General features: G+C 34.3%; 1 protein-coding gene across 2 annotated transcripts in view; it reads right to left on the bottom strand.

The window, feature by feature from the left end:
• The window catches only part of LRPPRC (leucine rich pentatricopeptide repeat containing), a 92,601-nt gene that overhangs the window by 57,033 nt on the left and 8,370 nt on the right, over positions 1–27,198 (bottom strand). The window contains exons 2-17 of one of the 2 annotated variants that reach the window (XM_074863576.1): positions 24,811–25,016; positions 21,791–21,913; positions 20,955–21,076; positions 20,806–20,864; positions 19,950–20,036; positions 19,344–19,470; positions 18,192–18,336; positions 17,278–17,420; positions 16,891–16,996; positions 16,702–16,809; positions 10,726–10,844; positions 9,999–10,092; positions 6,770–6,839; positions 3,691–3,718; positions 1,296–1,353; positions 59–165 (exon numbers count right to left, since the gene is read on the bottom strand). In XM_074863576.1, coding sequence (XP_074719677.1) covers positions 59–165; positions 1,296–1,353; positions 3,691–3,718; positions 6,770–6,839; positions 9,999–10,092; positions 10,726–10,844; positions 16,702–16,809; positions 16,891–16,996; positions 17,278–17,420; positions 18,192–18,336; positions 19,344–19,470; positions 19,950–20,036; positions 20,806–20,864; positions 20,955–21,076; positions 21,791–21,913; positions 24,811–25,016 — 1,702 coding nt within the window. The remainder of the gene's footprint in view (positions 1–58; positions 166–1,295; positions 1,354–3,690; positions 3,719–6,769; positions 6,840–9,998; positions 10,093–10,725; positions 10,845–16,701; positions 16,810–16,890; positions 16,997–17,277; positions 17,421–18,191; positions 18,337–19,343; positions 19,471–19,949; positions 20,037–20,805; positions 20,865–20,954; positions 21,077–21,790; positions 21,914–24,810; positions 25,017–27,198) is intronic. The other variant, XM_074863577.1, reaches the window with a different exon arrangement.

Below are 27,198 nucleotides of genomic sequence, written 5' to 3'. Positions count from 1 at the left end.
ATCTAATAGATACATGTCAGGCAGGACAGGCATTATGTAGCAAAAAATGAAATGGTACCATCTTCTTCAGCTGATGGAAGTATTGTCTCAAACGCTCCTCCTTGGCCTGTACCTCTGAGTCACTCATGCTGTCAATCAAGTGATAAAGAAAATAGCCAACAGCTTCTGTGGAAAAAAACAAGAGAAAGCATTCCACTAAAATTACCGAGACTGTCATGTTATCAAGATTAATTTATAAGAAATCATTTTGGTGTGAGATGTCACCCTGATGAGAGGCTCTGAAATGGCAACAATGATCACTGAGGCATAGAGATTATGTGGTTTGGGAGCACATATCTAACTGGTGAGTGAAAGGAATATTAATTATTTTCAGACCTAGTGACAGCTTTTCAGTACAGAATCTTACTTCAATCTATTTTTTCCACTACTGTGTGACAGAAGTGGTACTGCCCAAGGCCTTCCCCCCCTTTCCTGCCCACTACCCCAAATAGTTGCCACAAATATTTTGTCATTGCTCAAAAGAAAAAACAGATTTCTACCACTTTGCATATTTATTCTGTACATTCTACCCATTATATTCCATTACCAAGCTACATTAAGTATTGTAATATTAATATAAAAACATTAAAAATATTTTAACTATTAGATCAACTAATACTGAAGAAGTTGTTTATTAACCAATGAAAATCAAGATTAACAGCTTTTAGCAAATAGGGTTAAGTTTCTTATCTATGTATGTGCAAAAATATATGGGGTCCTGTAGCTGTGAATAGGAAGAGCAATTACTGTCTTCTCAAAGGTTAGCTTTCCCCATACCCCCTTGCCCTTCTAGCCCTGAGAGAAGGAAAAAACCCTGTTTTGTAAAAAAAAAAAAAAAAAAAAAAGTAATACAAAAAAGTATACTTATTTCAGAGTAAAAGATTTGGGATGTTAAGTACCATTTTGCTTCAGAAAATCAGAAGAGTTACTAAAGGTAAAACTAGGTTGAAAGACTGCCTTTTTTTTGTAAGTATTTAAGCACTGATACTGTGTTCATTCTAAATCTCTATTTTGGTCAATAAACTTCGAAAAATAAATCGTTATCAGCAAGATTTGTTTGTAACTCTAAACAAAAGATCTCATGGATCTCACAAAATATGCTCTGATTATTCGAATCAGGATTTTACCCAACATGTTTTCAAATTTCACTTTCAAAAAGAAGCAATCAGTGTTTACTGTTGTAATCCCTCAAACCCATCATTACACAGAAGAACGGATTTGTGGATAAGTTACAATCATAGAAATTGAAACTCTACCAGTTGGTCCTGGAGGCGTCAGGCAATAACGTTCATCCTTGTACAACAGTTCTGTTATCTGGTAAGACAGAATAATCGTACATTGCAGCCAAAAGAAGCAAGCAAGGACAAATAGTATCTGAAATTGAATTCTCAAAATAATAAAGCATTTCTCTGTTAAAGTATTACTCTTTACCACATCGTAGTAATTCCCTAAGAAATACAAAGAAGTTTTTTTTGTAAATAATAGGTTTTTCTTGAAAAAATATTGCAAACAGAAATGCTTTCTGAGGTATGGCAGTAAGACAGACGCTCTAGTATTCTGTTTATGTATCATTCTACAGAAAACTAGCTATCGTAGGACATAGCTTAAAGCAAATATTCACCAGTGTTGCTCCTGGAGATGTTACAATTATGTTCCAATTTATCAAAAGGCTGAAATTGGCCCATAAAGCTTTTTTATTTTGAAAGAAGCAAATACATAAAGAATATAGGGGAACATGATTTACCATGCTGTATTAGATTTAAGATAACTAGTACAGCTGCTGTAAATAAGTGCAATTTTGAATGACAAAATATGCATCCATAAAAATTAATTACATTTGACTGAATTTAGCATAGGTTTCATCAGTCATACAAACTGAAGGAATACAGTGACTTTATTTCATCAGAGGAAAAGAAGCATTTACCCAACAGCCCCCACATCCTACCTACAAATACCTTAACCTTAACTAGATAATTTTAAAAATCCATTTAACTGTTCTTAAAGAAATTACATCATCTTTGGTTAAAAACTGAGATTTTTAAGTATTTCAAGAATTTTGCTTTATCTGCCATGATTCTAGAATGCAATCTCAAATAAGTTAGAGGGAGATACATTCCCAGTGTCAAAGTGCTGTGTTTTTAAATAATGACAAAAGAAAAGGAACCCTCACCTTCAATTGTTAATGAAGACAGATAAACAAAGCCAGAAAATACCAGATGTGCAATGGAATACTCTATCTACCACTTCTCATTCTACCACCACCATGGACACTGTGCACAGTAAAACTACAGCCTTCTACCCTTTTGCCCCTTTCCTTCTATGACAAAACAACACAGAAGAACCTACAACTCCAATAAAATCCAAGGAAGTCATGATAACACAGTTCTGAATCAAATCTCAGAGAATACCAAAAAAGATGGATTACGTAAAAAAAATGAATGTGTGATATTATTTCTAATGCTAAGTATCTATTTCCCAAATTAGCATTTCTTATTTTAGAAGGTTAATACACGTATTTACTCATAAATTCAGCAAAGACAACAAAATGTATCTTTCTTCCATTGTGGAGAACAGCAGAAGTAACTCTAGACACTACTTCATCTGCAGACCACCATTACTTCAGTCCTCTGACTGTCCTTCAGAATTAATTTCATAATGGCAGTAATAAGAGATCCCAATTTTTTCTCTCCCTGCCCTCCCTTTTTATTTTTTAAATGCAAAAAAGGAAGGATAGAGGCAGAAGGTAAAAACATCCTCCCACCACAATCTTCACATAACAGAAAATGGTAGTAAGATACAAAAACCCCTGCACCTCACAAGCTGTATCTGATTAATATAAATCATTAATCAGTGACTTTCCAAATTACAAGTTCCATTTTATTCCAAGATTTCTGTGCAAAATCTAAAATACACTGGAAGCCATGTATTATTTTATTAGTCAGGAGATACAGTAGCAAAGAAAAAAAAAGACAAAAAGCACAGTGCATCCCTTCCTAAATTCTGTAACCACACCTCAGGCAACAACTGCTCTATTCTAGTGTTCCACAAAATTTATTGACCAAGTTATACTGCAGTGTCTTTCTAATGTAGCCCTTACCAGGGAGGGCAAGATGATCAGTCATTTCCCCTTGACTTCATCCAAGTGATTTCTTTTACCTGGCTTTGCCTTCAATGTTTTTAAGTTACATGACAGAAATTTTAAAATTCTAGTTGTGCCTTATTGTTTTATTAGTATGTAGGGACAGGAAGAAAGTTTAGGGAAAGCAGGAAAGGGAATTAAAGAATGTCAGACTGCACAACCATGGCAGACTTTGTTCCAGAAGCTACAGTGATATACATATTGATATATATATATATATGCACACACACACACACCCCCCCTTCAGCTCTAACAGCACTGATCTAGAAACTGGAGTAGCATAAACTACACTACATGGTAACATCACATTTGATTTTTCACAATTACACTTAACTGTCCAATCTGAAAACTCAGTTTTATACAGTTGTACAACCTGCCACTGACAAAAGTCTTGCTCAAATGAATCAGGTCTACAATTTTTGGGCTCAGAATTCAGATTTACAGTAATGCATCATAAACATGCAGTTCCTAAAGAACTTGATTTTATTTACAGCATTATTATATCTACTTACCTTGCTCCAAAGATATACATCATTTGAGCTGAAGAGGGCAGCAAAGGATAACAAATTAAAATCAACAAAATTGATTTTACTGTTGTATCTTTTTTAAAAAAAATACCACACACATCATTAACACTGAGGATCTTATTAAATTATTTAAGTATAATTAAAATACAACAATTTCCAGATATTGTTTAAACCAACTCTGTACAGAATAAGTACTGCACTTTTTACTATACTGCATATGTTCATAGTTTCTGCTAAATAACTTAAAATCATGCAGCAATCCAAACAGACAGCTAAGAATATAACAGATAACAAATTACAACAAATAAATATTTCAGTTTTATTTTTAGTTCAATCTTTTAACATGTGCTAATTTTACTTTTTTATATTTCATTCTATTTAGCATTTCAAGAAAGTAAGTTTTACTCAAACAAGTCACACTTTACATAGCAAACACTCAATACATGTAATTTGCAAGAGCAAAAATCTAGACTCCTGTGCATTAAAATTAGATTTTTAGTATAGACAGATAACTACAGGCAGCTATAAATGCATTTATATCATGCAAAAAAGAAAGTATTTGAATCTCTTACTTCAGGTATAATGTTTATTGTAGTGAGATAAATAGATAATATTTTAAAAAACAGAAAACAAAACACAGAACTCCATTTTCTCCCCTCATAGAACAGGACAGAACTTGATGGAGACCTGTACGTCATCAGGTTACAACCAAAGATCAACTGTTAACCAGTTCACTGAAGTATAAAAAACCTGACATATTCCTGTAATTTGTAGAATATCAAAATTCTCACTAGATGCTATAACTTTTTGACAACTATAAAGGAGCATTAACCTAGACAAGGCTAAGAGAACAAAAACTTATCACTTTATTGTATCCTCCTGTAATTCTCATAAGGGAAAAATAAGATGTCAGTCTGAACAGCTGCATAGAAACTTGAAAGCATTCACAGAAGTTTAGGATTTTATTTAGGAGGTTCAAGCTTATGAAACATTTATCCTTTTTGTGCAACTGCCACCTGTATTTGAAAACGAGTCAAATGCAGGTCCACACAGAGGAAAAAAAAGCAGCTGTGAGGTTAGTTAAGCTTTCCTGGGTGAACTTGTTCCACCACTGACAGCATGACAATGAACTGAAGATATCAAATGCATCAATTTCCTAAAGTACTTGACTCTGAAATAGTAATGCTACATCAGGCAGATAGAATGGGAATACTTCGAAGCAGTTACTAGAGAAGAGCAGCTTCAACAGAAATCCATAAACTAGTCTGCCACAGACATTGTTCATGTGTCCCTGGTGTCCATACCCCGTACTTTTGTACGCCAGTCCTAAACTCGGCTCATTTAAACATTCGAGACCTGCATTTAGTCATAAAATTTTGCTGCAGTCTTTACAAAAGGTACAAATATTCTTTTATTCTATCCTATCATACCCTCAAGCTTCATTTTCAGACTGTTCTAGCCATTAACTTTAAAATAGAAAAGGAAACATGAATTGGCAAGTTTTCAGAAACAATATAAGGGTGAAATCTGGGCACAGCCAACCTTGGACATAGCTTCTGAAGCCAGGTAGCAATAAAGGCAAACAAGAGAGATTAATACTAAGGAAATAAAAAAAAATATGCCACTCTTAGAAGTGGCAAGGAGAGGGTGGAAACAGTAAGCTGAAGTAAAACAAAAAAAACCAAACCCAAAACACAAAACCAAACCCAAACAAAAAAGAACCCAACCTTAATTTCCCTCAGAATTTTGGAATTCCAAGTTTTTAGCCCAAATGTCCGGTAACTATTGAAATCACAATAGTAGTAACTGTTCCACTGCTGAGGAGAGTAACTGTTTCACCTTAGGAGAGTATGATTCCTCAGCAGCTAGTTTTCACAATACAAGTTGGGTAACATTTTAAAGATACTTTAAATCACATTCTGAACACCTGCACAACTCTCTAGTGGTAGGGGGTATTACATGCTAGCATTGGCTGTGTGTAGTAAACATTGGTATGGCTTCCTTTCTAGGGCAAGTCCTACTTCAATTGAATATTTATCTATACTTACAGAGAAAAAATGTGTTTCAAAAACCTGTTACTTTAATACATCTGAAATGAATGATTCTGGGGTTGACATAGTAAAATAACCTTACTGCATCTAAAACATTATTTCACTTATCCCTTGGATGTCAAAGTCAGCTAGTGCCTAGTTAACAAACTCAATTTGAACACCAGTTGCTTTTTCTACCCCTTTTAGAGAGCAGGATCAGCTAGATAGAACTTGCAATTTACTAGGAAATTACTTTGATCGTATTCACCTGATTTGTTTTGCTAATGTCCAACCTAAACATAGCTACACCTCATAGCCACTACACAATTTTAGGAAATAATTTGGTCAACAAAATCAGCCTTCAGACTCGGGTCCCAAGCAGTATTAAGTGACCTCTCTGGTTCCCAGTGGTATAAGTATGCTGCAAAAAAGCCTCCTTCTAAAACAACCCTGCAAGTTAGCAAGGAACCCTCCTTGCAAAATGGGACCATATGGCTGTGAATACAAAGTCATGGTAACGTATAGCACAATACTAGGTGTTAAATGTGAGCATTTGGGAATCATCCCAGAGAGCACAGAAAGCTATGGGATGTAGTAGAGTATGCCTGGCTCCTACTGGTATTTCATCTTAAGTACCCATTTACTTCAGTGGTTACTAGTGATAACCTTTAGGGAAATCTTACATTAGCCAGCAGTTCATAAACAAAAAAGCAAATAAAGATAAAACCTCAAATGTTTGCTACCCTGAGTTTATATACTGTCAAATACGAAAGAACAAACAAGAACAGTGAAGTTCTTTTTAATGTACTATATATAATACTTCAAGGGTATGCTCATATATAGCAGAGACAAGGAAACCAGGGAGAGAAGAGAGGAACACAGATACCCCTCAGGTCTGCTACACCCTACTTTTAGATTTTCAAACATGAAGTGGGGGGGAAGACTGCATAGACTTGTGCTCAACAAGGCAAAAGAGAGGGAACTTTGTTACAGAGGAAAAAAAAAAAAAAGAGGTATTCATATAGCAACCTTACCTTTTAAAGCCCGAAACAAGGCTGTTTCTAAAATGACGAATATCAATAGGAGGTGTGCTTGCTGAAGACACTGTAAATGCAAGAAATGTTTCTAAACAGTCGTTGTAAAAAAAATCCCTGAACTGCAACAAGTCAGTAGGTCATGTAAATAGGGTGATATTAGAAGAACTATTTCGTTAGCTTAATAAATGCTGATAAACATTTGTAAATCAAAATTTCAAATACCCGGGCATTTGAAACAGTCCTGGTTTTATCAGCTCTAAATCTGCTCCATTTTAAAAGAGATCAATATTCTAGGAGAGATTTTTCCCTCTTCATTGCCTTTAATGTCAATAGTTCATACATTAGTCTTTTATACAAATTAGCAACAGGAATAAACATCTTATCTGTAAAAAAGTACAAGACCTAAGAAAATATTATGTTCCAAAAAGCAAAACAAACCCCAAACAATCCTATTCAAGAAAACCTGAGATATTAGTACTGGAACAAAAAAAGAACCACCAGAGGCAAATGGTTAGCTAACTGTTTCAGACCAAGGATCTGCCTTAAAACAGGCTTTATAGTTTTGCCAAAACCAGCGATAACTTTCTTAGGTGTTTGCTTCTGCTAGTGCAAATTGCCTGACAAGAAAGAAAAAGTAGTTCTATCTGAAGTGCTATCCACTGAATTAAGTTAAACATAAGGAAAAAAGAAAAAGATACACAGTTCTAAAAGTTGATATTTACAGTATTGGTTGAATACCAAGGAAACTGTAAAATTACTGAAAACTAGATGTACTGGAGAGGTCATTTACAGTTATGCCCTATGTCCTCATCTTTACATCAGTTCTTGGCTAAATATTCCAAATTCTGCCTTCTTCCTCTAGAATTGCTGTGTCTCATTCCAGCATCATAAATACAGTACTAGATGCATTTAAGTCCTGTATGAAGTAGTTATCATTTGCCTTCACTATCATGATAGAATTAACCCCTGTAAAAACCTGAATGCACTGGGCCCTTTCATCAAGGGCTGCAATATGGTATATGGTAGAAGAAAGCTGATATAAAACCACCAGGCTCTATAGGAACCTGGGAAATAAAAAGGCATGAACAACATGCTAAAACCACTCCCTAGTCTAACTCCAGGCATTTAGAAAATAAAGTTTTAAATGTTGGAACGTTTATTTTTGTTTGAAAATCTCAAGTAAAGTTGGTTTCAAGAAACCCCCAATACAAATCCTCTTCCAGTGGTATATTAAACTTTTTGCTCATAAAAAGACAAGCAGAAAAGCATCTTAGTATGCTCAGCTGCTGCTGACAATCGGCAACCTGGTTTCCCTAGCAACAAACAAGTCTGAGAAAATCAAGGGGCTGACAATGAAGTGGAATGGAACGGCATGATAAAGGGAAAAAGCAGCTCTCATGTACGCTGCCTTATGTGCCCAGATTCCTCAGCTGATGCTTCATAGTTTTCATCTTGTCAGTAGCAGAAATCTATACATTATAAGGCATGAGAAGCTGAATCAATACACCTAGATAGCAACCAGCATTAATAACCAACCTTCACCTCCCCCGACTACACTGATGAGACATCTTGAACTATTTTCCATAGTGCATCTATTTTTCCCTCTTTGTAATACAGCAAAAGGAGCCAAGTCCAAAAAAAAAAAAAAAATCAGCTGTTTAAAATCTGTGCCTTATCATTACATAGGTGCTAATTAGATTTACTAGCATTCATTTCAGCTTGGTAAACTATTTACGGGAGTACCTTCCTTTAAAGCTCAAGTTCAAAAGAAATTTTGTATGTCTCTAAGAATTATTAACCCTAGTCTTTGTAAACAGAAAAACCACTACAAGATTTAAATTCAACACACAGACAACAGCTAAATAATACACTGTGTGAGACTAATTTCATGACAGTAAGACAGAATGCAGCCTACTATACGTGCCTGTATCATACTTTTGATATCATATACATTTACCATATACCTACCAGGCACACACATATTCGTGCCTTTAACACATTAAAACCTGACCATTTCAGTTAACCAAAATGAGTGTGCAGGGGTGGTCTACTTTTTCATGTAGGCAAAAAAACACCACCCTATTTCACTTTCCAGAAGAAATTTCATTGCTCCTAATAAATAGTTATCCTTTCAAAAAATTTTCAAAGCTAATTTAGGTACTTCATTTTTCATGTTTGGGTTGTTGGGTTTTTTTGGTAATAACAACAAACAAAATAATGGCAGAATGTAAGGTGACCCTTAAAGATTCACTAATTCCAATACAAAAATTAAATCACTGATTAGTAACTACTCATTTATTTTTCTCATTTTCAACACAACAGCTTCCCAGGGTCATGGTGTACAGACTACGTATTTCTATATTTGTTAAACAAAACAGTTAATGACAATTGCAGCAAAAGACTGCTTAAGCTTTTCCCTGAACCTTGGACAATTAAAACTGTTGTTTAAAAAAAGAGATCTTTCCATATCAGAGTTAGTCCAAATTTAGGTTTTTTTTATTCTCTCAGTATACTAGGGAAATAAAAACTGTATTTGTTTTACATTTTGAAGAGAAAGATCTATTCCTACTTAACCAAGTAAACCATCCCATCCCATACATTCAATGACATACATGAACTTTGGCAAGCACTGAGCATCAAAACAGTCTTTGGAGAAAACTCTTAAAAAGTGATTAATTCATGCCTTTGCGACTTCATCATCTAATTAACCCATCAAATCTATACACATAACTTCCATGACCAATTAGCAGAGCACACTCAGGTTCACATCCGTGACAATCAGTTCTTTAAAGTTTGTGCTTTCATTAATGATTCTGTAGTACTTCAGAGCCGTATTGTTAAGCATCCTGTTGTAACTGATGCTGCAAACAAAAACAATCCCACACCAATTTAACAGTCATTGTGCAAGACAAATTATTTCCTTAAACTCCTTAAGTACAAGAGGATCATAAACGTATCACAATCCCAGCAAAGCTGCAACTTGCAAATATCTTACATGTAAATCTTATGGTCAGGTTTAACACTTAGAAAGAGTTTAACCATGACACTTGTCCAGAATTGATAGTTTCAAACAGTCTGATGTCTCACCATAGAGGACCTCACATAATAAAAGCTTTGCTCATTTCCCATGTATCTTTAAACCTCATATATTAATACATGTAAATCTCAACCTACAACCAATCAACACTACCGCCAACTACATATATGCAACATGAAAAATACTTACATAGAGCAAGAACATTTTTCAGTCTTCCATGTGCTGCTTCATATCTTATTTCTGCTACAGAGAGTCCAACAGTTTCAAACAGGCAGTCATTTTTCTAGAGATAAAGCAATCAATCATTGGAACTACACACAGAGACCTTCTGATACTTTGTATTTTTATACACTTCCTTCCCAGAGGACACTGGTATTCTTGTCTTGATAGCTGTTGAGAACATGGAAGGTGCTCTACAGAAGTCTACGTGGCTAGCTAGGTAAGTTGCTACTGATCAAAAATTATCCAGCTTTTGTATTGAAATCAACTGTGAGAGACAAAGTTACCAAAGGCAGAAAGAGCTGGACAGTTAAACTTAAGTCTGCAATTCTGAATTCTTTAACAAGTTAAAAAAAAATAAAGCACCGGAAGCAATTGTAATGCTTCTAATCCCTAGTTAAAAAAAAAGGACATCATTCATTTATTTAGTTTTCCACTTCAGGAAACAGAAAGCTATTAAGTCTCGAGCAAAATATTTTGGTTAGCTCTGAAAAGGAGAAAGAAAAGCAGCAGGAGAAAGACAAAGTAAACAAACCATCAGTGCAGCAACTGTTTCAAAAGTAATCTAATATTCTGAACAGGCTTCATCATACCAAGCTCACATTTAGAGCACTGCTGGGATCTAAAGCTTTCACAGAGAACACAGAAAAACAAGTCATGCAATAGTCATTTTTATGAATTCTAAATGTAAACTCACCTTCAGCTGGGCACGGGCAGTTTCAGTATCGGCAAAATTTTGAAAAACATAGTTTGTGTATGTTTCCACATCAAGTTCCACCCCCAATTCGTGCATCACTTTGAGGACCTTGAAGATACCTATCAAAGCAAAATTGGTAAGGCTAAACATTTCAGAAAGATGAAAACTTGAGACTCAACATTTAAAAACAAATGTTGCTTTTCAAAAAAAGGACTTGTCTCCTCAATTTCCCTCCTTGAAATTGCTATGCAAAATCCTGCATTTTAATTTACATGTTAATAAAGCTCTTAATTGTGAAACTTAAAATTCACTTACTAAACTTCCCGTTCTGTGCTGTACTATCAAAAACATGAAACTCTTGGCTAGTTTGGGAAAAAAAAAAGTTATTTTCTAACACAGGGAATATATGACAGTTACTTTTAGTTATGTTTGCAAAACATTTTTTAGAGCTGTAAATCAAAATGTCCATATTATTGTGCATAAAAAACAGATTTGAAATTTGGTGTAAAGTATATAATCAAATTCAAGATACAAAGACATTCTTCAATACATAATACATTTTTAGCTTAGTTCCCAGTATCCAACCCTGATTAGCAAGGCAAATTTTCAAGATTTGTCTCTAGATTTATTTAAAACAAATAACATTTTTGCAAGCAAATAGGTTGATTACTCTATCAACACATCAGCTTCAAACTGGAAATGCAGAGAAAGGCTGGAGTCTCCCAAGCCCCAGTGAAGCTACATTATAACTTTTACAGGGTTCAGATCAATTCACACAACAACACTGTATATGACTACTGTAGATATGCATTTGAAGGCAATGGATACTAAATCTTAATAGTTCAGCAATTAGAGTGCAGAGCTTTAGAGTATATGTCATGCTTTTTAATTGCTCACACTCTGCTGATTTGCAGAAACTTCTTACAGTAACCCTAGCTAGCAAACTGTGAACCCCTGTCAAAACTAATACAGGTATTATCATTTTTTGCTGGTCTAAAAATGATTTGTCAGTTGCTGCAGGACACCAGTACCAAACAGCATATGTTTTTTTCAACTTGCATTTCATACTTATTACTTTAAAAATGTAAAGTTTCCCAAAGTCCCTGTCTTTGCCCTGGAGTGCCACCTATGGAAAAGTGACACTTCCATGAATATTTTATGCAGTGCACTATGGTGCAAATAATCAAATGTGAATTCCCTTTGAGCACTTGAAAATACATGCAGGCAAGTCACACTAGATTAAAGTCGCATCATCTGTTCAAGTTTGCCTTAAACAAAACTCTGATTTTGGCTTAGAATCTGAAAAAATATGAATAAAGAATTAATTACAGTAAGTCTTCCTTGATCTCTTTCAAATTGTGACAGCTAGTTTCTATTTCATGTCTTCAGCTTCCCAGAACACACATTGTCCCTTTATGTTGAAACCTTTTCAAAAATAACTGTATTTGTATCACTAGGAAGTAATTTGAAAACCAAGAACTCGGGAGATTTGAGTTCAAATTTGTATCGAGAACAGAGCAGAAAACAGGCTTGTTAAGCATATCCATTCCCTTGTAGACATTTGTCACAAATGTGACTGTGAGTACACAAACATGAACTGTGAGTTCCTCAGTAGGACAGGGCACACGTGAAGGTTAGAACATCAGCGCAACAGTGAGATGCAGATTAAGGAGGAATACCAGTAACAATACTGCATGTAAACAAATTAAACATGAACTTAAAAAAAATGCTGCCACAAAATACTTCATTTCTAAGATGGCTAGTGTACAATTTTGGGGTGAACAGAAGATCATGAAAACGAACACAGAATCCTACAATTTTTCAACCTCAACGAGAGCAGAACTACTTTATTATCATATAAGTATCTTCCACAATACAAAGCAACGAAACATTCCCAGTTCAAAATGCTGTAAAATTGTCAAATACGTGCATGAAATTGAATTTGAGCATTATGTGTGTGGACTTTTACAAATTCTTTGCTCCTCATATTGGAAAATACACTAACCTATTCCTTCTCCTCAAATCAAAGAACAGACTAAAGAGGAGACACAAAAGTGCAGTCACGTTTACCTAGAACATTGGTCTCCCCAACTTTTTTGGGAACGCACCCCTAATACATGTATATTTAGAAATTATATACATGTACTACTGTACTGATATATTATGCATGTTATAAAACATACACAAAAATAGAATGTAAAAAAGGATGAAATAATTGTTTATTTATTAACAGCTTGCTCACACCCCAATGTATTGCCTTGCACACCCCTTTGGAGGCGTGCTTACTGATCCAGAAAACTGGGTATGACTAAAACCCACAGTAAAGTCTTCTGGCCATCTCCCTGCTTGATCAAGAACAGGTTTTTTATATCTTGGGCTGAGATATGTAAGGACTGCAGGAGCTGAGTAGAATCAAATAATTGAGTGAGTGGAAAGTGGACAAAAATAGGGAACAAACCAGCCAAACTTGTGTTCTCCTTTTTGTCAGTACTGGAAACAGCATTCAAACACCCCAACAGAACAGATTCCAGCCTTGAATCAGTACATCGAAGAACAAATACGGAAGAAATGAATTACAAGATGGTCATAATATTTTTGTGGTAGAGCGGAGCAAATTGCTGCTTTTCAAGAAGTGAAAAGGGAGACATGCATTTCAGTCCACTTTTCATTTCCTAAGTTTCTCACAGTAAGTTGTGCCTTCTTCCTAAAGCAGTCTGATCAGAACAGGGGGGATTTCTAAAGCAGCTAGATACAGTTCAACATGTGCAAGGGCAGGAAAAAGTGGGCTTTAAGCAGTTTTCTAAGGAAAAAAAAATCACCCTCCAGTTCAAAAAGTGAGGTCACATTCAAGAAAACAGCATGATATTTAACATAATTTTGCTGTGCTGTTTCAGATGCACTCAGAAAGTTCTTTGCCAGAAAAATCTGTCTACAAAACAGTATTTCAAGCAGTTACTTCGTGAAATCACCACCTTTATTACTCTCTGGACTCAGACTCTAATTTCCCTTACTTCCCAACATAAAAACTAAATTACCATTCACTAACTATGCTTTGTGTATGTAACAACAGTTCATAGAAAACAAAAGTGCAATACACAACTGACTTTTAAAAACTGTCTTTAAAAATAACATGATTATAGAAAGATGAAGGGGAGCTATAAAATACTCAGTAGCAAGTCTAAGTCAAACATTTCTGCTTATTTATACTAGGCCCTCCTGTTTTTAGTGTATAATCTGATACAAGATGAATCTCAGTGCCAGTAACAGTTTCAGATCTACCACATATTGATCTTTTAAACCCTGCAAGCACTTTCCATTCCTAAAAGCCTAATAGCTTTTACTTAGATAAATACTATGGAAATAAGTAATTATCAACTTATATAACAGATGCACATAAAAGCGAGAATGCCCACCTGAAATTATTTGCCTGTATAAAATGACTGAAAAGAGCTGTTTGCTATTTCAGAGTGGTTAAGTTCTCCACAGTATATTTAAAACTGGCCTTGCTTAGTTTCATTCCTCTTAGCCACCACTTCACAGCTACTTTTCTTTCAAACTCAACTCCACAGTACAGAAGTTAGGGAATTTCCTTTGATATCCATTGTCAGCTTTTGTTACAATAAACATTAGATAAATATGTAATGATTACTATTAATAATATAATCATTTGTGTCACATCATACATACTGATTAAGACATCTGTACCCTGCAGTTCCAGATAGGTTGTTGCTTCTCATTATTTAGTGCACTGTCTACATCATATCAGATTTTTAATAGTTTTTCCTCAAAGTTCCTTTCAGTTTTCAGCCTTACTTATACTGAGATGCAAAATTACACACATTAGGCCGGGATTACTACTGTGTAGAGAAAGGAATCATTACTTCATTTTTGGTATGAGATGTGATACAGTGTCTATCTGTACTTTTGTTCACACAGCTCTATTATCTTTTGCTGCTAGAAAGCACCATTCTGTTAATTTACTATCTGCTCTCACCTTCTGGTTCTCACTGCAGCATTATTTTTTGCTCTATTATTTCTATGAAACAATTTCAGGGTGGGTGGGTTTTTTCACCCCATTTACTTTTCTTCAAGCATATTTCTTGTATTTTTAGGTAGTGGATCTTTTTTAGTCATGTTTTTATTATCAAATTTCAAAAAATGAATATGAGCTTACACATGGAAAAGAACAAGACAACTTGTTTCACTGCAGCAAGAATAATTTCACTGATTCTTCACTGCAGAAGAAATTCCTTAGATATTTTCTTATGTATTTTAAGAATTGCAAAATCACTGACTTTTGTAGGTATGCACACAGTAGTAATGTTCCCACTTGACAATTCAAACTCGCAGACTAATTACCAGGTTACAAAAACGTGTTTGCAAATCCACAGTATTATCATACAGCCATACAGAAGTTTAGGTATCCAATGCCTTTGCAAATAGAAAAAGAAAGGCTCTCTAGAAAATGGCAAAGAAGTTTTCTTCTCAATTTGCTTACATGACTTCCAGCAGTAACTACTAGCCAAAGCACAGTCAACTTCTACAGTGGGAGTCCAAATTAAGGCAACTTCTGTCCTTGCCAAAGACCAAAAAAGGTATGAAAACTTAAGCTTCTCTCTATGGTCAGCTATTGCTTCAGTTTTGGGAGCTATCTAAGAATATCTAAAACTAAAAATACTTCTGACATCTCTTATAACTGTGTTAGTGAGGTGAAGTTTTCCATGGAGTTACGGGAAGCATGTTTTTTCAGTAGGCAACATGCACACAGAGAAGTATGACGCTGATTCCAACTTACTTACTTTTGGCAACATTGTATCTCAAGTTAAGTCACAAAGTACCCAACTAAAACAAGGTTGTCAGACTTCTAAATATCATAGAACTTTCAAGCATTTGAAAACCTGGAAGAAGATAAACTTGGGAAGTAGTCTAGCAGGAACAGAGCCTAAGGAGTTAATAAAAACTGAATATTGTTTTCACAAAGGCTTTTTGAAAAAGACTTGAGACATTTTTATAGCCAGAAACAATTAGGGAATACTTGTTTCAGCATTTCTTCCGAACTGGAATGTGACTGTATATTTAAGATAAAATTGCGATATGAAGAGTCTGCTAAAAGCACTTTTTTTTTGTTTGTGCATTTTGTTTGTCACCCAGTGTCACACTAACAACTCTGCATCTCATTCTAAAGCACATTATACTGTGAGATAAGATGAAAAAGACAGTTTTTTGTTTCCCCAAGGGGGAAGTACTTCTGTTAAAAGCATCTTTTTACAATACCATTCTTTCTGAATTACCAATAACGCAAACCAAAGAATTAGATACTGTACTCTAAAATTTAATATTTGTTCAATTCTTATTCATATCCTGTAGGCATCCCCATGTGTAACAGGGGTAAGTATGCTAAATGCTTAAACCTACTTAAGAATCCCAAAGATTGAGCATTTCTGTCCTTCAATCAGTATGCTGTCAGGTCAGGCTCACACGTTCAGCAATGGAAGTTCTCCCGCAGTTTTTATTATTGTAACAAAACTCACATTTGGCTTATCAGGTAGATAAGAAGTTGGTTTGAAAAAAGCATTGGGTTTGCAGTCCAAGAGATCTATTATAACACAACCTTACTTTTAAATTCTTCTCTCAAATTTCAGTTTCTTCAAGAGTAAACTCTGTAAAAGGTAATGAGCAGCAAAAAGAACCAGTGGAAGGCAGAAAGAATGTGAAGAGTTAAAAAGAAAATTAAACACTCTTTCACATCTTTCTATGCAAAGGTACTTCAAATTTGTAGAGCTGTACCACGATCAAGTAAGAAAGAAGATTTTAAAAAAGTGTTTCTGAAGGAAAAATTGTTTGCAACAAAGACAGACATGCAGCAAGGTCTTCGTTTACTTTCAAGAGTCTGCTGAACCTTGTAGCAATATTTTAATAAGGATTTGTGTGCTAGGTTTGCAATAAAGCTAGAGGAGCATTTATCAGATAACTAACCTTCAAGATTCTTCTCTTTCTGGAACGCAACTAGCAGTGGCCAGGAATAATGAGGTCTGAGTGGCAAGCCCTCCTCTTTCATCATCTTCATCACATCAATGGCCAAGGCTGAAAACATTCACAAGATAATTAAACAGTGACCAAGTACTTTAATTAAGCATACGTAAAATAACTAAATAAGCAGAGTACCTGATTTGTTGGCCTCCAAAGCACAACGCAAAATAAATGGTAATGGTGCTGAGTGCATTTTTGCTTCTTTTAACTCAGTACAAAATTGCTTCAGCTTGTTCATAGGCTGCAAAGAATTTCAAAAATTAAATATATATTTCAGTTTCTCAAATTGTTAAGAATATCAGACTCTTCAATGTTTAGGAAATGGATATTACACATGCCAAACATGATTCCTTTGTGAATTTCAATTTACTATGCAAATTGATATGAAATATTAAAATCCTTCTTTTATTCTTTAAGAACCATGCAAAAAACATATTGTTTTCCCTCTTCACAGTTGCATTAAACTAAATAAATATACTGTTATTAGTATATTAAGAAAAAAAGTATTACTATTCTGCATACCATATCTCTATTTACACAATGTTGCAAGAAGAAGCTTCCCTGGTCCATATTACCACGTGATAAATGATTAAGAGACTTCAAAATATGGAAACTTATATCTTCAAAGCCATGAGTTATGAGAGTCAAACACAGGTTCATTGCATCTAGCAATTGAAAAGCAGAGAACAACACAATTAAAAAAGTGCATATAACTATTTTCACATTAAACTACTAAAATTAGTGAAAACTAGCAAAATATTTTACAAGAAACTTTAGCATACTTTTAAACATGATTAACCAATCAAATTTAAGACTACCTTTTTCAGAATTATTTATATTTCCCAATGAAATTCACTTATCCCATTAGAAGACCGTGCCAAAAATTACAGAAGCATCACCACTGCAGCATGACAGAAGAATACTAAATAAGAGAAACACATTTCTAGACACATCAAAAAATGGATTAAGTATAATCAACAGTTATCAATCAGATTACATATACTGGGATCCAAAAGTGACTTTAACTGTAAAGAAAAACTATATTCAGTGCTTAGTCTCCCTTTTTATGATATTCATAAAGAGCTGTCACAACAGGAATTACAACAGTGTTGTTTGAATAAAAGACTCCACACTTACTGCCTTCCTATAAAATCTTAACGAATTTTAGAAGTTAAAAAAGTGGATAGATTAATTTTTATACATAAATGATTAAAACTGGTTTATATTTAAATTTTATAAAATGTGATCTAAAGCAGCACAAACGAATCAACAAACCAATGGCAAAAATATTATATTCCCTAAGTATTCAAGAGAAAAGTACAAAATTCCCTATTTTTGGTAACCTTAGTTATTGTTGGGGGGAGGAAAAAAAAAAAAAGAAAATGCTTTCCCTCTCCACCCTGAGTAGCAGAACACTGCTGTAACCAAGGACATACCTGGAATTAATTCCCTTTCAAATCGTATGCGTTCTTTAATATCTTCAATGTACTGAGGATATCCAGCCTTGGCAAGGCTAAAAATCACCTGCATCAAAATCCGATCCATAAGGTAACCTTCAGTCTTCTCAACCTCTTCTACAGTCTGTAAATCAGAAGAAATTTACCTTTAATAAACTCTAAAGTGACTCAAAACAGGATAAAAAAAGCTGGGGTTTTTTTCCTTTTTTGAAGCCATGGGTTTAGATACATGGAATATGGTTGAGAGAATACCCAAGCTCTACAGAGAGGGCCTCAAACACCTTCAGACTGTAAAAAGAAAAAGGGACAGATAAAAGGGACGTAATAGATAGCTTCTCTCTAATATCTAATAACATATGAAAACACCAGAGGTATTCCCATTGTGAGGTGATTTTCAAAAGAAATTGCTTTGAAAAGGGGAGAATGATTAATCAAACTTTTTGTTAGTGTTTGGAAGAAGGTTGGTTGATGAAGATATGTTTAATTTGTAAGTCACAGAAAAATACTATGTTTCCCACATCCTCTTCCTTGATTTGGTCCTCTCCATCTGATACTACTTATTAAACTCAAACCAATTTTCTTTTCTCATTCCTTTCCGAATACTACTTTGATTTAAAAAAAAAAAAAAAAAAGAGAATACTTGAAAAAAAAAAATCAGCTCCACAAAGGGCTGTAAGGCAGCATTATCTTATCCACACTTCATGAATATCTAAGCTGTTGGTATGAACTCTCAAAAAACATTCAGTTTTACTGGCAAGATTTTGTGGCTTCAATGGGAGCAGGATAATCAACATTTACTTTCTGTTTATTTTTGTAAATAAATATATAACTCTCACACGTGCACTATGTGTCTCTCAAAAAACCTGAATTATTAAATCGCTCACTGGCAAACATATCTTCTCACAGTGAAAGGCAACTATCAGAAGACAAGTATTTTTTATAAAGTATGAGACTGCTTTCAGTTAACCAGCTATTCAGATGAAAAAAAAAAAAAGTTGTTTAATTGGTGTGGACTGGGAGGAAACAAGTTATAAAATTCAGTATTATTCCTCCTGCATGGATAGAAAGCACTCCAAAGTTAAACTGAACAAAAGATCAAACAAGTTGTATTTAAACTCAAACTTGCAATACCTTTTTGATGCTATCAGCATCACCCTTTTCAGCATACACATTCAGCAGGGATAAATAGGTGTCCGGACCTGGTTCAACACCAGCCGTCCTCATCACTGAAAGGATATTTTCTGCACTCTTCAAATCTCTAAAAGAATTCAAAAGAAAGACCCTCAGTAGATCTAATCATAAAAATGTTTATTGTGACTTCCACATTTCCTCATTAAATTAATTAGAATTGGAAACAAAGACTGCAACAAGCATAGAGAAACCTATTTTAAGTAAGCAAATCCTGAAAGGTGAAGGTGCAAATATTTTAATTATTGTATTATTTAAAATACTCTTTCAACTTTAACAGTTAGAAAAGTTCAAAATTAAGTGCAGCAGATTTTTTCCAAACAGCACAGAAGTACAGTAATTTATCTTGAAATCCAAGATTTTCAGACAAGAAAAAATCTACTTCCTTTGTTAAATAGCCCTGTTTTGCTTCAAAAATGTATAAAGACAGTCTTCTACATATTATTATTCAAAACCATCATACTATTCTGCAGCATGTAATTTTTCTGTACAGTATCACTCTATATTGTAGTAAAACTAAAAGAAAACAAAAGTAGTATTAAACATTACCCTGATCTTGCATGACCTTTCACAAGGCTACTGAATACTGCCTCAGTGATTGGGAGATCTTTGTTCTTCATAAATCCAAGGATCTTACTGCAAAATACAAGACAATGAATGATCAGATAATTTTTTCCTTTGAAAAGAGATTAGATATTTTTTTCCTTTGAAAAGATAAACTACTGAGCTATTGCTGCTCACTGGACAAGTACTGTAGCATCAAACAAAACCAAATCCTGATGCCACTGAACATTTGGTGATGCTGCATAACATGCTCATAATTTGGTCATTTTCATTTTTTCAGATGAATCGTATTCTTCACTCTGAAATATGCAGACACAAGGATGGGACTGGGTTTTTTTTATTTTTATCTTCCTTTTACTTATTTCTCATGCCCAGCAATCACTGTTGCAACTTAACCTTGCTAAAATTAAGATGTTAGATATCCAGCAAGCCCTGTGTAACAACAACAAAAACCAGAATTACTACTAGAATTGCTCCCTAGCCCACTTTGTTCTAAAATGCCTTTCCCAGTAGCCATTTTCTTACACAGGCAGTAAGCCTTCATAACCTCACACTTTTTCATGTCCGTTCTAGAAATGACAAAACAAGTTATTTTCTCAGCAACTTGAATATAATTTTATTTGAACACATTGGTCTATCATTTATTTTTATTTTGCTTGTGTAGGTTCAAGATGTGTCTAAGAAACTGCCCTTTAGTGCTTGGTTAAAATATACTTAAACCCCTCTCTTTGCTTTGCTCAATTTATAAGAATTACACTGAAATAAGTTTTAATATTAATGGTAGGGAATATGAGAAACAGATTTTGTGGAAATCCCTTTAAACATAAATGCAAAAGAATACCTCGCTCCTTCAATGTCACCCTCATTGCAGTAAGCAGCAATCAACCTTTGGTATGTAACCTACAGAAAACGAAAAGGGGAAGTTAATGATTTCCATCCAATAAATAGATACTACTATTAAGAATGAAGATATCATAAAAGGGTACCTACTCGATTGGGCTGCACATTAGCTTCCTCCATTCTGGCCAAGAATTCTGTCGGAGAAAATTTGTGCTCGTTCTGAAGGTAGACTTTAAGTAAAGCATTATAATGGCTTGTATCATACACAGCACCTAAGGAAATATTTCAGCCACAGTTAGTGAATATAGACTCTCTAAATTCAACATGATTTTTATAGCTTTATCAGGTAATTAATTTCATATCAATTTTATTCTGTATGAGCTTTATGTATAATCAGACTGCTTCCTTTTATCCACCTTTGAAATACCAGACTATTTAACAGCACATGTGTTTATAAAAGGCTAAAACATAACAAGAGCACAGTAACATCAATGTTCGTGTGCATGCTATTCCACAGTCTCTATGGCTGTATTTACTTTACAGATTCAGCAATATTACTATCAAGCAGCAATTCACCTATGCAACATCTGTAGATAAATGACTAACTTAAAATTTAAAAAAATCATCTGATAAAATATCTAGCAGCACTAGGAATACTCAGCCCACCAGATATCACGGTAGTATCTAACAGAGAAGTAAAATTCATTCTTACAATGATCAAAATCAAGCAAAAGTCCAATTTAAGCATCTTACCAAAAAACTATCTTTAGATTTATTACTAACACCCCTAGATGTCAGTATAACTCCCAGAATAGGAAACAGGTCTCTCACCTGAATAATAAAACCTAGCATTTATTTGGTAATGAGTAGTTGCTGTTATAATCTAACATTTAAACACCATTAAAATACATTCAGTCTTCTGTCACAAAGACAGTAACTAAAGCACATACCTCTTCTTGCAAGAGGGACTAACAAAACTAACTTACCCAGTTCTTTCATCTTGTCCCACATCATATGGGCTAGTTCTGTTCTTTCAGGTGACAATACCTCTGGTAAAAGAGCACCACAACTTCGCAACAAAAGCAAGGTCTGGTTACTCCCTGGACACCCTGCAAGTGGAACACAACCACAAGTTTCTTTATAATTATGCATTTAATATTAGAAAGAATATTCGAGACTGACCCGTTGAAATATTTAAGCATTTTGTATAGAAAAGAATCTTCTCCAAGACTGAAGATCTTTACTGAACAGGATACCCAAATGATTAAACAATGAAACTATTACATGCTATCACAAAAAAGATTCACAATAAAAGATGCCATTTAGTATAATAACGAGCTCAGCTGAGCAGAAATGTTTAAAAATACAACACAAAATACTAAACTCAGATGATCTAGCACTTTAAATTTCCCAAGCCAACGTCCATAGATCATTTAATCCTAACAGGGACATAACTTTCTGTTAAATTTCTAAAATGGCAAAATACTTTATACCTATTCCATAGCATTCCAAAACTGGTATTCAGAGACATTCCACATTTACGTTTACACTTCTGCCCATGCTCAACATAAAATAAATGAGATCATTTACATCTAGAGAATAGTGAAGGAAACCGTAAGAATATCTACCTTCTCTGACTTCTACACTAGTACCAGAATATCAAAAAAGTAACTATAATCTCATCTGTCTTCCTTGGACTTCACTACCACTCTTGAGGCAAAGTAAGGCAGAGCTGCAGAATCTATCAGATTACCCAATAAACTGGAGACACAAAAATTTTTTCAATCACATCTTTATATGCAAACCCGGCAATTTCTAATAAAAAGGAGTTTCTTTAGAAAGCAGTATACTGTAAAGAAAAAAAAAGAGTACAAAAATTTTGTCTCTTCCTTTACTATCAAAGAGAAAGGTATACTTCAATATTACCTTCAGTAATTTCATCTAACAAGAAGCACAATAAATATTCACATAAAACATAAATGATGAAAAAAATCTGTAAGGTTTTCTATCTCAGAGACATACATGCAGACTTGAAAGATTCAGACTTCCAAAATTACTTAAAGTCTAAAGCACCACTAATGCTTTCTAAGTTACTTCCAAATCATCATGACAACACTCCAAAGTTGTGTATAGCCCAGCATAGAGGCAGGAGCTGTTGCCAGTAAAGATACCTCCAGCTGCTGCTGATCACTCTAAATGTATTTTTCATTTATACAAAGCTGTAGAAGCAGCTATATAGCTATAAATAATGGTAAAATAAAGTAAAAAGCCTCAACAGCAGAAAGCTATATACCATCTAGAATCAGATTTTCAGGTACCAAAAAAGACCAGCAAATCTAGGATATCACATAACTATGTTTCAAGAGCGTAACCTACAGCAGAAAAGTTATTTATACAGAATAAACTCCTCAGGGGAGAAACACAGGCAGTAGGGGGTTAAAAATAAGCAATAACAAGAAAAGAAATAAGTTAAAACATTGAGAGGGGGTAGGTACAAATTGCAAATGGGGAGTTGGACTTTGATTTGACTAACTTTTAAATCCCTGCATACAATTAGTTCACTCAATATAATGCCGATATGTGTTGGCATTTCACAATGCCAGTGTTACATTAGTGACTGAGTATCTTGAAAGGCAAAAGAAATAGGAAAAGGTTTGGAGTATGAGTATAGAAAGGTGCAGGACAAGATCTACAGCAAGACCTTCTTTGGGCATTTTTCATGTTGTAATTAGAAATGGAAGAACAATACAAACACAGACAAATCATTTTAGGACGTCAACAGTAACTAACCTCCCACACTTGTGCTAAATTAGTTTTCAACATCATTAATAAAAAAAGGACTGAATTTCTCACATGAAAATATTCTTTTAATAGCATCCTAGTTAAATCTCTTGAAGTTCCACACTTTTTTAAATATACATACACAGCTGAAGGAAACCACTATAAGCAATTAATCTTTTTGTTAATTTGACTTCCTAAAATCTGTGTAACTAATCAAAGATCATGAAGAACTGTGATTTGCAGATAAGCTTAGAGACATAAAATTCTTGCCAAGGCACAATCACAAATTATAAGTTTATACCTAAAAAAGACAAAGCAGTCAGAATCAGAAAGGTCATCACAAGCAAAATGAAAAAACAAAAAAGCTCAACAGAGAGAGAACATGAATTGAAGACAGCTTTTAAACAGCGAAAACTTTTAAAAGCGCAATCCCAGGTATACAAGCTATTAACAGTCCAGAGCAATACATAGCAAAGTTTAAAACTAAAACAAAACAATACATGCTGTCAGTGACAGATATTGGCAGTAGTACTTGGTGAGTATATTTAGCAAGTATCTCCACTGACTCACCCTAGCTGGTACCAAACCTCATCAACTGTGCTACCTGGTTTGCAAAATATTAATATACTCTGGTTATTTTTAGCCAATGGGGTATTGAATCTGTCAGAATAAACAATGCCTCAGCTGTTTGTTTTATTCAAAAAAATAAAACTTTCTTGTCCTGAATATGCACAGCTACCTGGGAATGCGGAAACTTGGGGATCACCTCCGCGTTTCCCTGTATAGATCCATTTTAAAACGAATAACCTCTTAAGGACAACACGGTTTATTACAGACATTTTAAAAATATACAGTATAAAACGGATGGATATGATCCCTGTTCCGAGTGCACAATACAGTTATATGAGGAAGGTGTAACATTACCAGATTAAAAATCCAGAATAAGCAAAGCAATACGATAAGATTTCTTAAAAGTACACTGAATTTTTACAAGACTTATAAATGCCCAAAGACCTAAAAACCTGGAAAAGTAAACATGTGCATTCAAAGCAAAATAACATCTTTAAAGCATTTAAAGTCTGTTCATCAACCTATGCAACAAATTAAACAACACTCAAAGACAAAATATAAATTAGAACATTCAATTAATTTCCTTGGTTTGATGAATCGTTATATTGTAGCTTTAAATTTAGCTTTTATTTTGTTTTAACTGGAAGCAACTTACCTGATTTGCATATTTCATGGAAGATTTTTAGTAGAAGGGTTTTAGGGATGCGGCCAGTTTTCCTGACAGAGTTATCCAGTTTATTTAATGCCCAGTCAAACTGCCAGGTCTGTTTCGTTTGAATTTCTGAAATTGGTTCTTCTTTAACACTTCCCTCCTGTTGAGGTGCAACTGTAAGGAACCTTATTTGGTACATAATGTTTCTGCTTAAATGAAAAACAAACAAACAAAAAAATAGAGATTACACTTCTAAGAGTCATTTTTCAAATGCACTAGTCACACAACATCAAAAAGATAATGCACTTCTTGCTGATGAACAGTTTCTCAAAAACATTCCATATTGATATAAACAGACAAATACAGGTGATTCATGTCAGTGTCTATTTAAAAAGACATAGCCATGTATATTTTCTCACAGTTACAACTGTTTCTCTGAGATTTTCAGTGGGATTCACCTCATGAGTTAAATGCTTCAAATACTATTCCCACAAAAATAAAAATTCTGAAGTCGTCCAAGTGCTACAGAAGTCTATTGTCCCATTACGGCTTCTCACAAAAGCTTTCATATGCTTTTGAAAAATCACTCCAAGAACAGTCACAGACACCTCTTCCAGAACACAGCAAATCAAGGCAGCAAATCAAAGCAGCAAATCATATCGTTCTTTTAAATTTAAACACACAAAAACTAATGCAGAGGCCAGTGTTTTAGACAACAATGGCTTGAAGAATAATGGGATCATTCTCCATTCTGCAGAATTTACATTAACAAGTATGAAGCAGCCATCCTGCAATGTAAACCAAACATCAACACTGGATTTGTGTAAATATTTATTTTCTCAAAATAAAGTATGACAACAACAGGAAACATAATGAGAAAGTATTCTTATTTCCAGCTAAACAATAAGAACTTGCCTTGTTTTTTGGTTTTGTTTTTTTTTTTTTTAAAAAGAACAAGCTGATGTACATAAGAATAAGAAAATAGTATTTGTGCCACAGTGGAATCATGAACAGTCTGTGCAGGTAAAATTACCATTACACACAACTGTCCTTAAAACTACATAAAATAAGCCACACTATCCTCCTTCAGAATCCTACACAAAGGAAGTAATACACGCTGGATGACAAAAAAGATTCAGCAACTTGTGAAATTGCCCTGCCTCATCTCTGGCTCTCTAGACAGCTCTTCAACTGAATTTCTGCAAGGTCTCTAGACTAGTTTAAAAAAAACCTAGTTGTTTTACTCCCTGCTGTTACAGATTCTCCAGGAGTCCTATGCAGTAATGGCAGCACTTTTTGTTGATGCAGTCTTGTTGTAATATCCAAATGAGATGTCTACAACTTAAACTCTTTAATAACACATAAATAGCAATACTCAGCTATGAGCTAGCCACTGGATAGCTAGAAGAATGAAACTGTAGTGATTGCAAGTTCTTTAACTATTTTGTCTTGAAGATACAGATTTAAAAAAGAAAATGGTATCATCCACTCTTATATACCCACTAAAAAAGCATTTTCAGAATACTTTGTCAGGTTGGAAAAAAATGGTTTGGAAGCAAACAGCAACACAGGGCTTACTTTCTTTGTAACACAGAAATTAACACTTTGATTTCCATTAACAATCAAAGCACAAGTGGACAAAACTCCTGTGCTTCAGATTAAATTTGAAATGTCTTTTTCTATAAAAATCTGCTATTGCTTTATAGTGTTTTCAAGTTACTGAATTAGATCTTATGCCATAGCACACTTGTAACCATAAACTGACATATACATTTCTTAGCTTAAGTCCCGCACTGTTTTAAAAAGCCCTCTTTGTAAGACTCTCCACATATCAAAAGTCACAAACATTTTAAAGCACTTGTATAGCTTTTTCAGATTAAGTATGAAGATAAAAACAGTACGTGCATGCTCAAAATATGCTGGTTAACAGCATGAGAGGACTCCAAACTTTCATTTGTTACTAAATTCTCCCTGCTTACAATTTAGCATGATGCTGTAAAAAGTTTAGAATATTATACTGTATCAATTGCCACGGTTACACACTGTAGAATACTGTACTCTTATATGAAGTGTTATTTTTATGCACTAACTGAACCTTCTGAAAGATCAGCAGAATTGGGCACTTCTAGTTACCCCTCCACACCAGATATTATCAAATATGGTACTGGTGTTTCTGTTAATTTATACATTTTAAGGAATATCAACATAGAAGTCCAAGTTTCAGTTTTAGACAGACAGGGGAAAACAGTATGAGAGTATAAAACAACCTGAGGAACTCTTAAACCTCCACTAGCATCCACCTAAATTACAATTATCAACCTGAAATATAATGTCTAGCATAAGACTCGGATGTATCTTATCATCTGTAGGCTTTCAGCATTTGAATAAATT

The sequence above is a fragment of the Strix uralensis genome, chromosome 3, assembly GCF_047716275.1.
Source record: "Strix uralensis isolate ZFMK-TIS-50842 chromosome 3, bStrUra1, whole genome shotgun sequence".
NCBI lineage: Eukaryota > Metazoa > Chordata > Aves > Strigiformes > Strigidae > Strix > Strix uralensis.
Note: the sequence above shows the minus strand (reverse complement) of the source record. Positions and strands in the feature narration are given on the sequence as shown.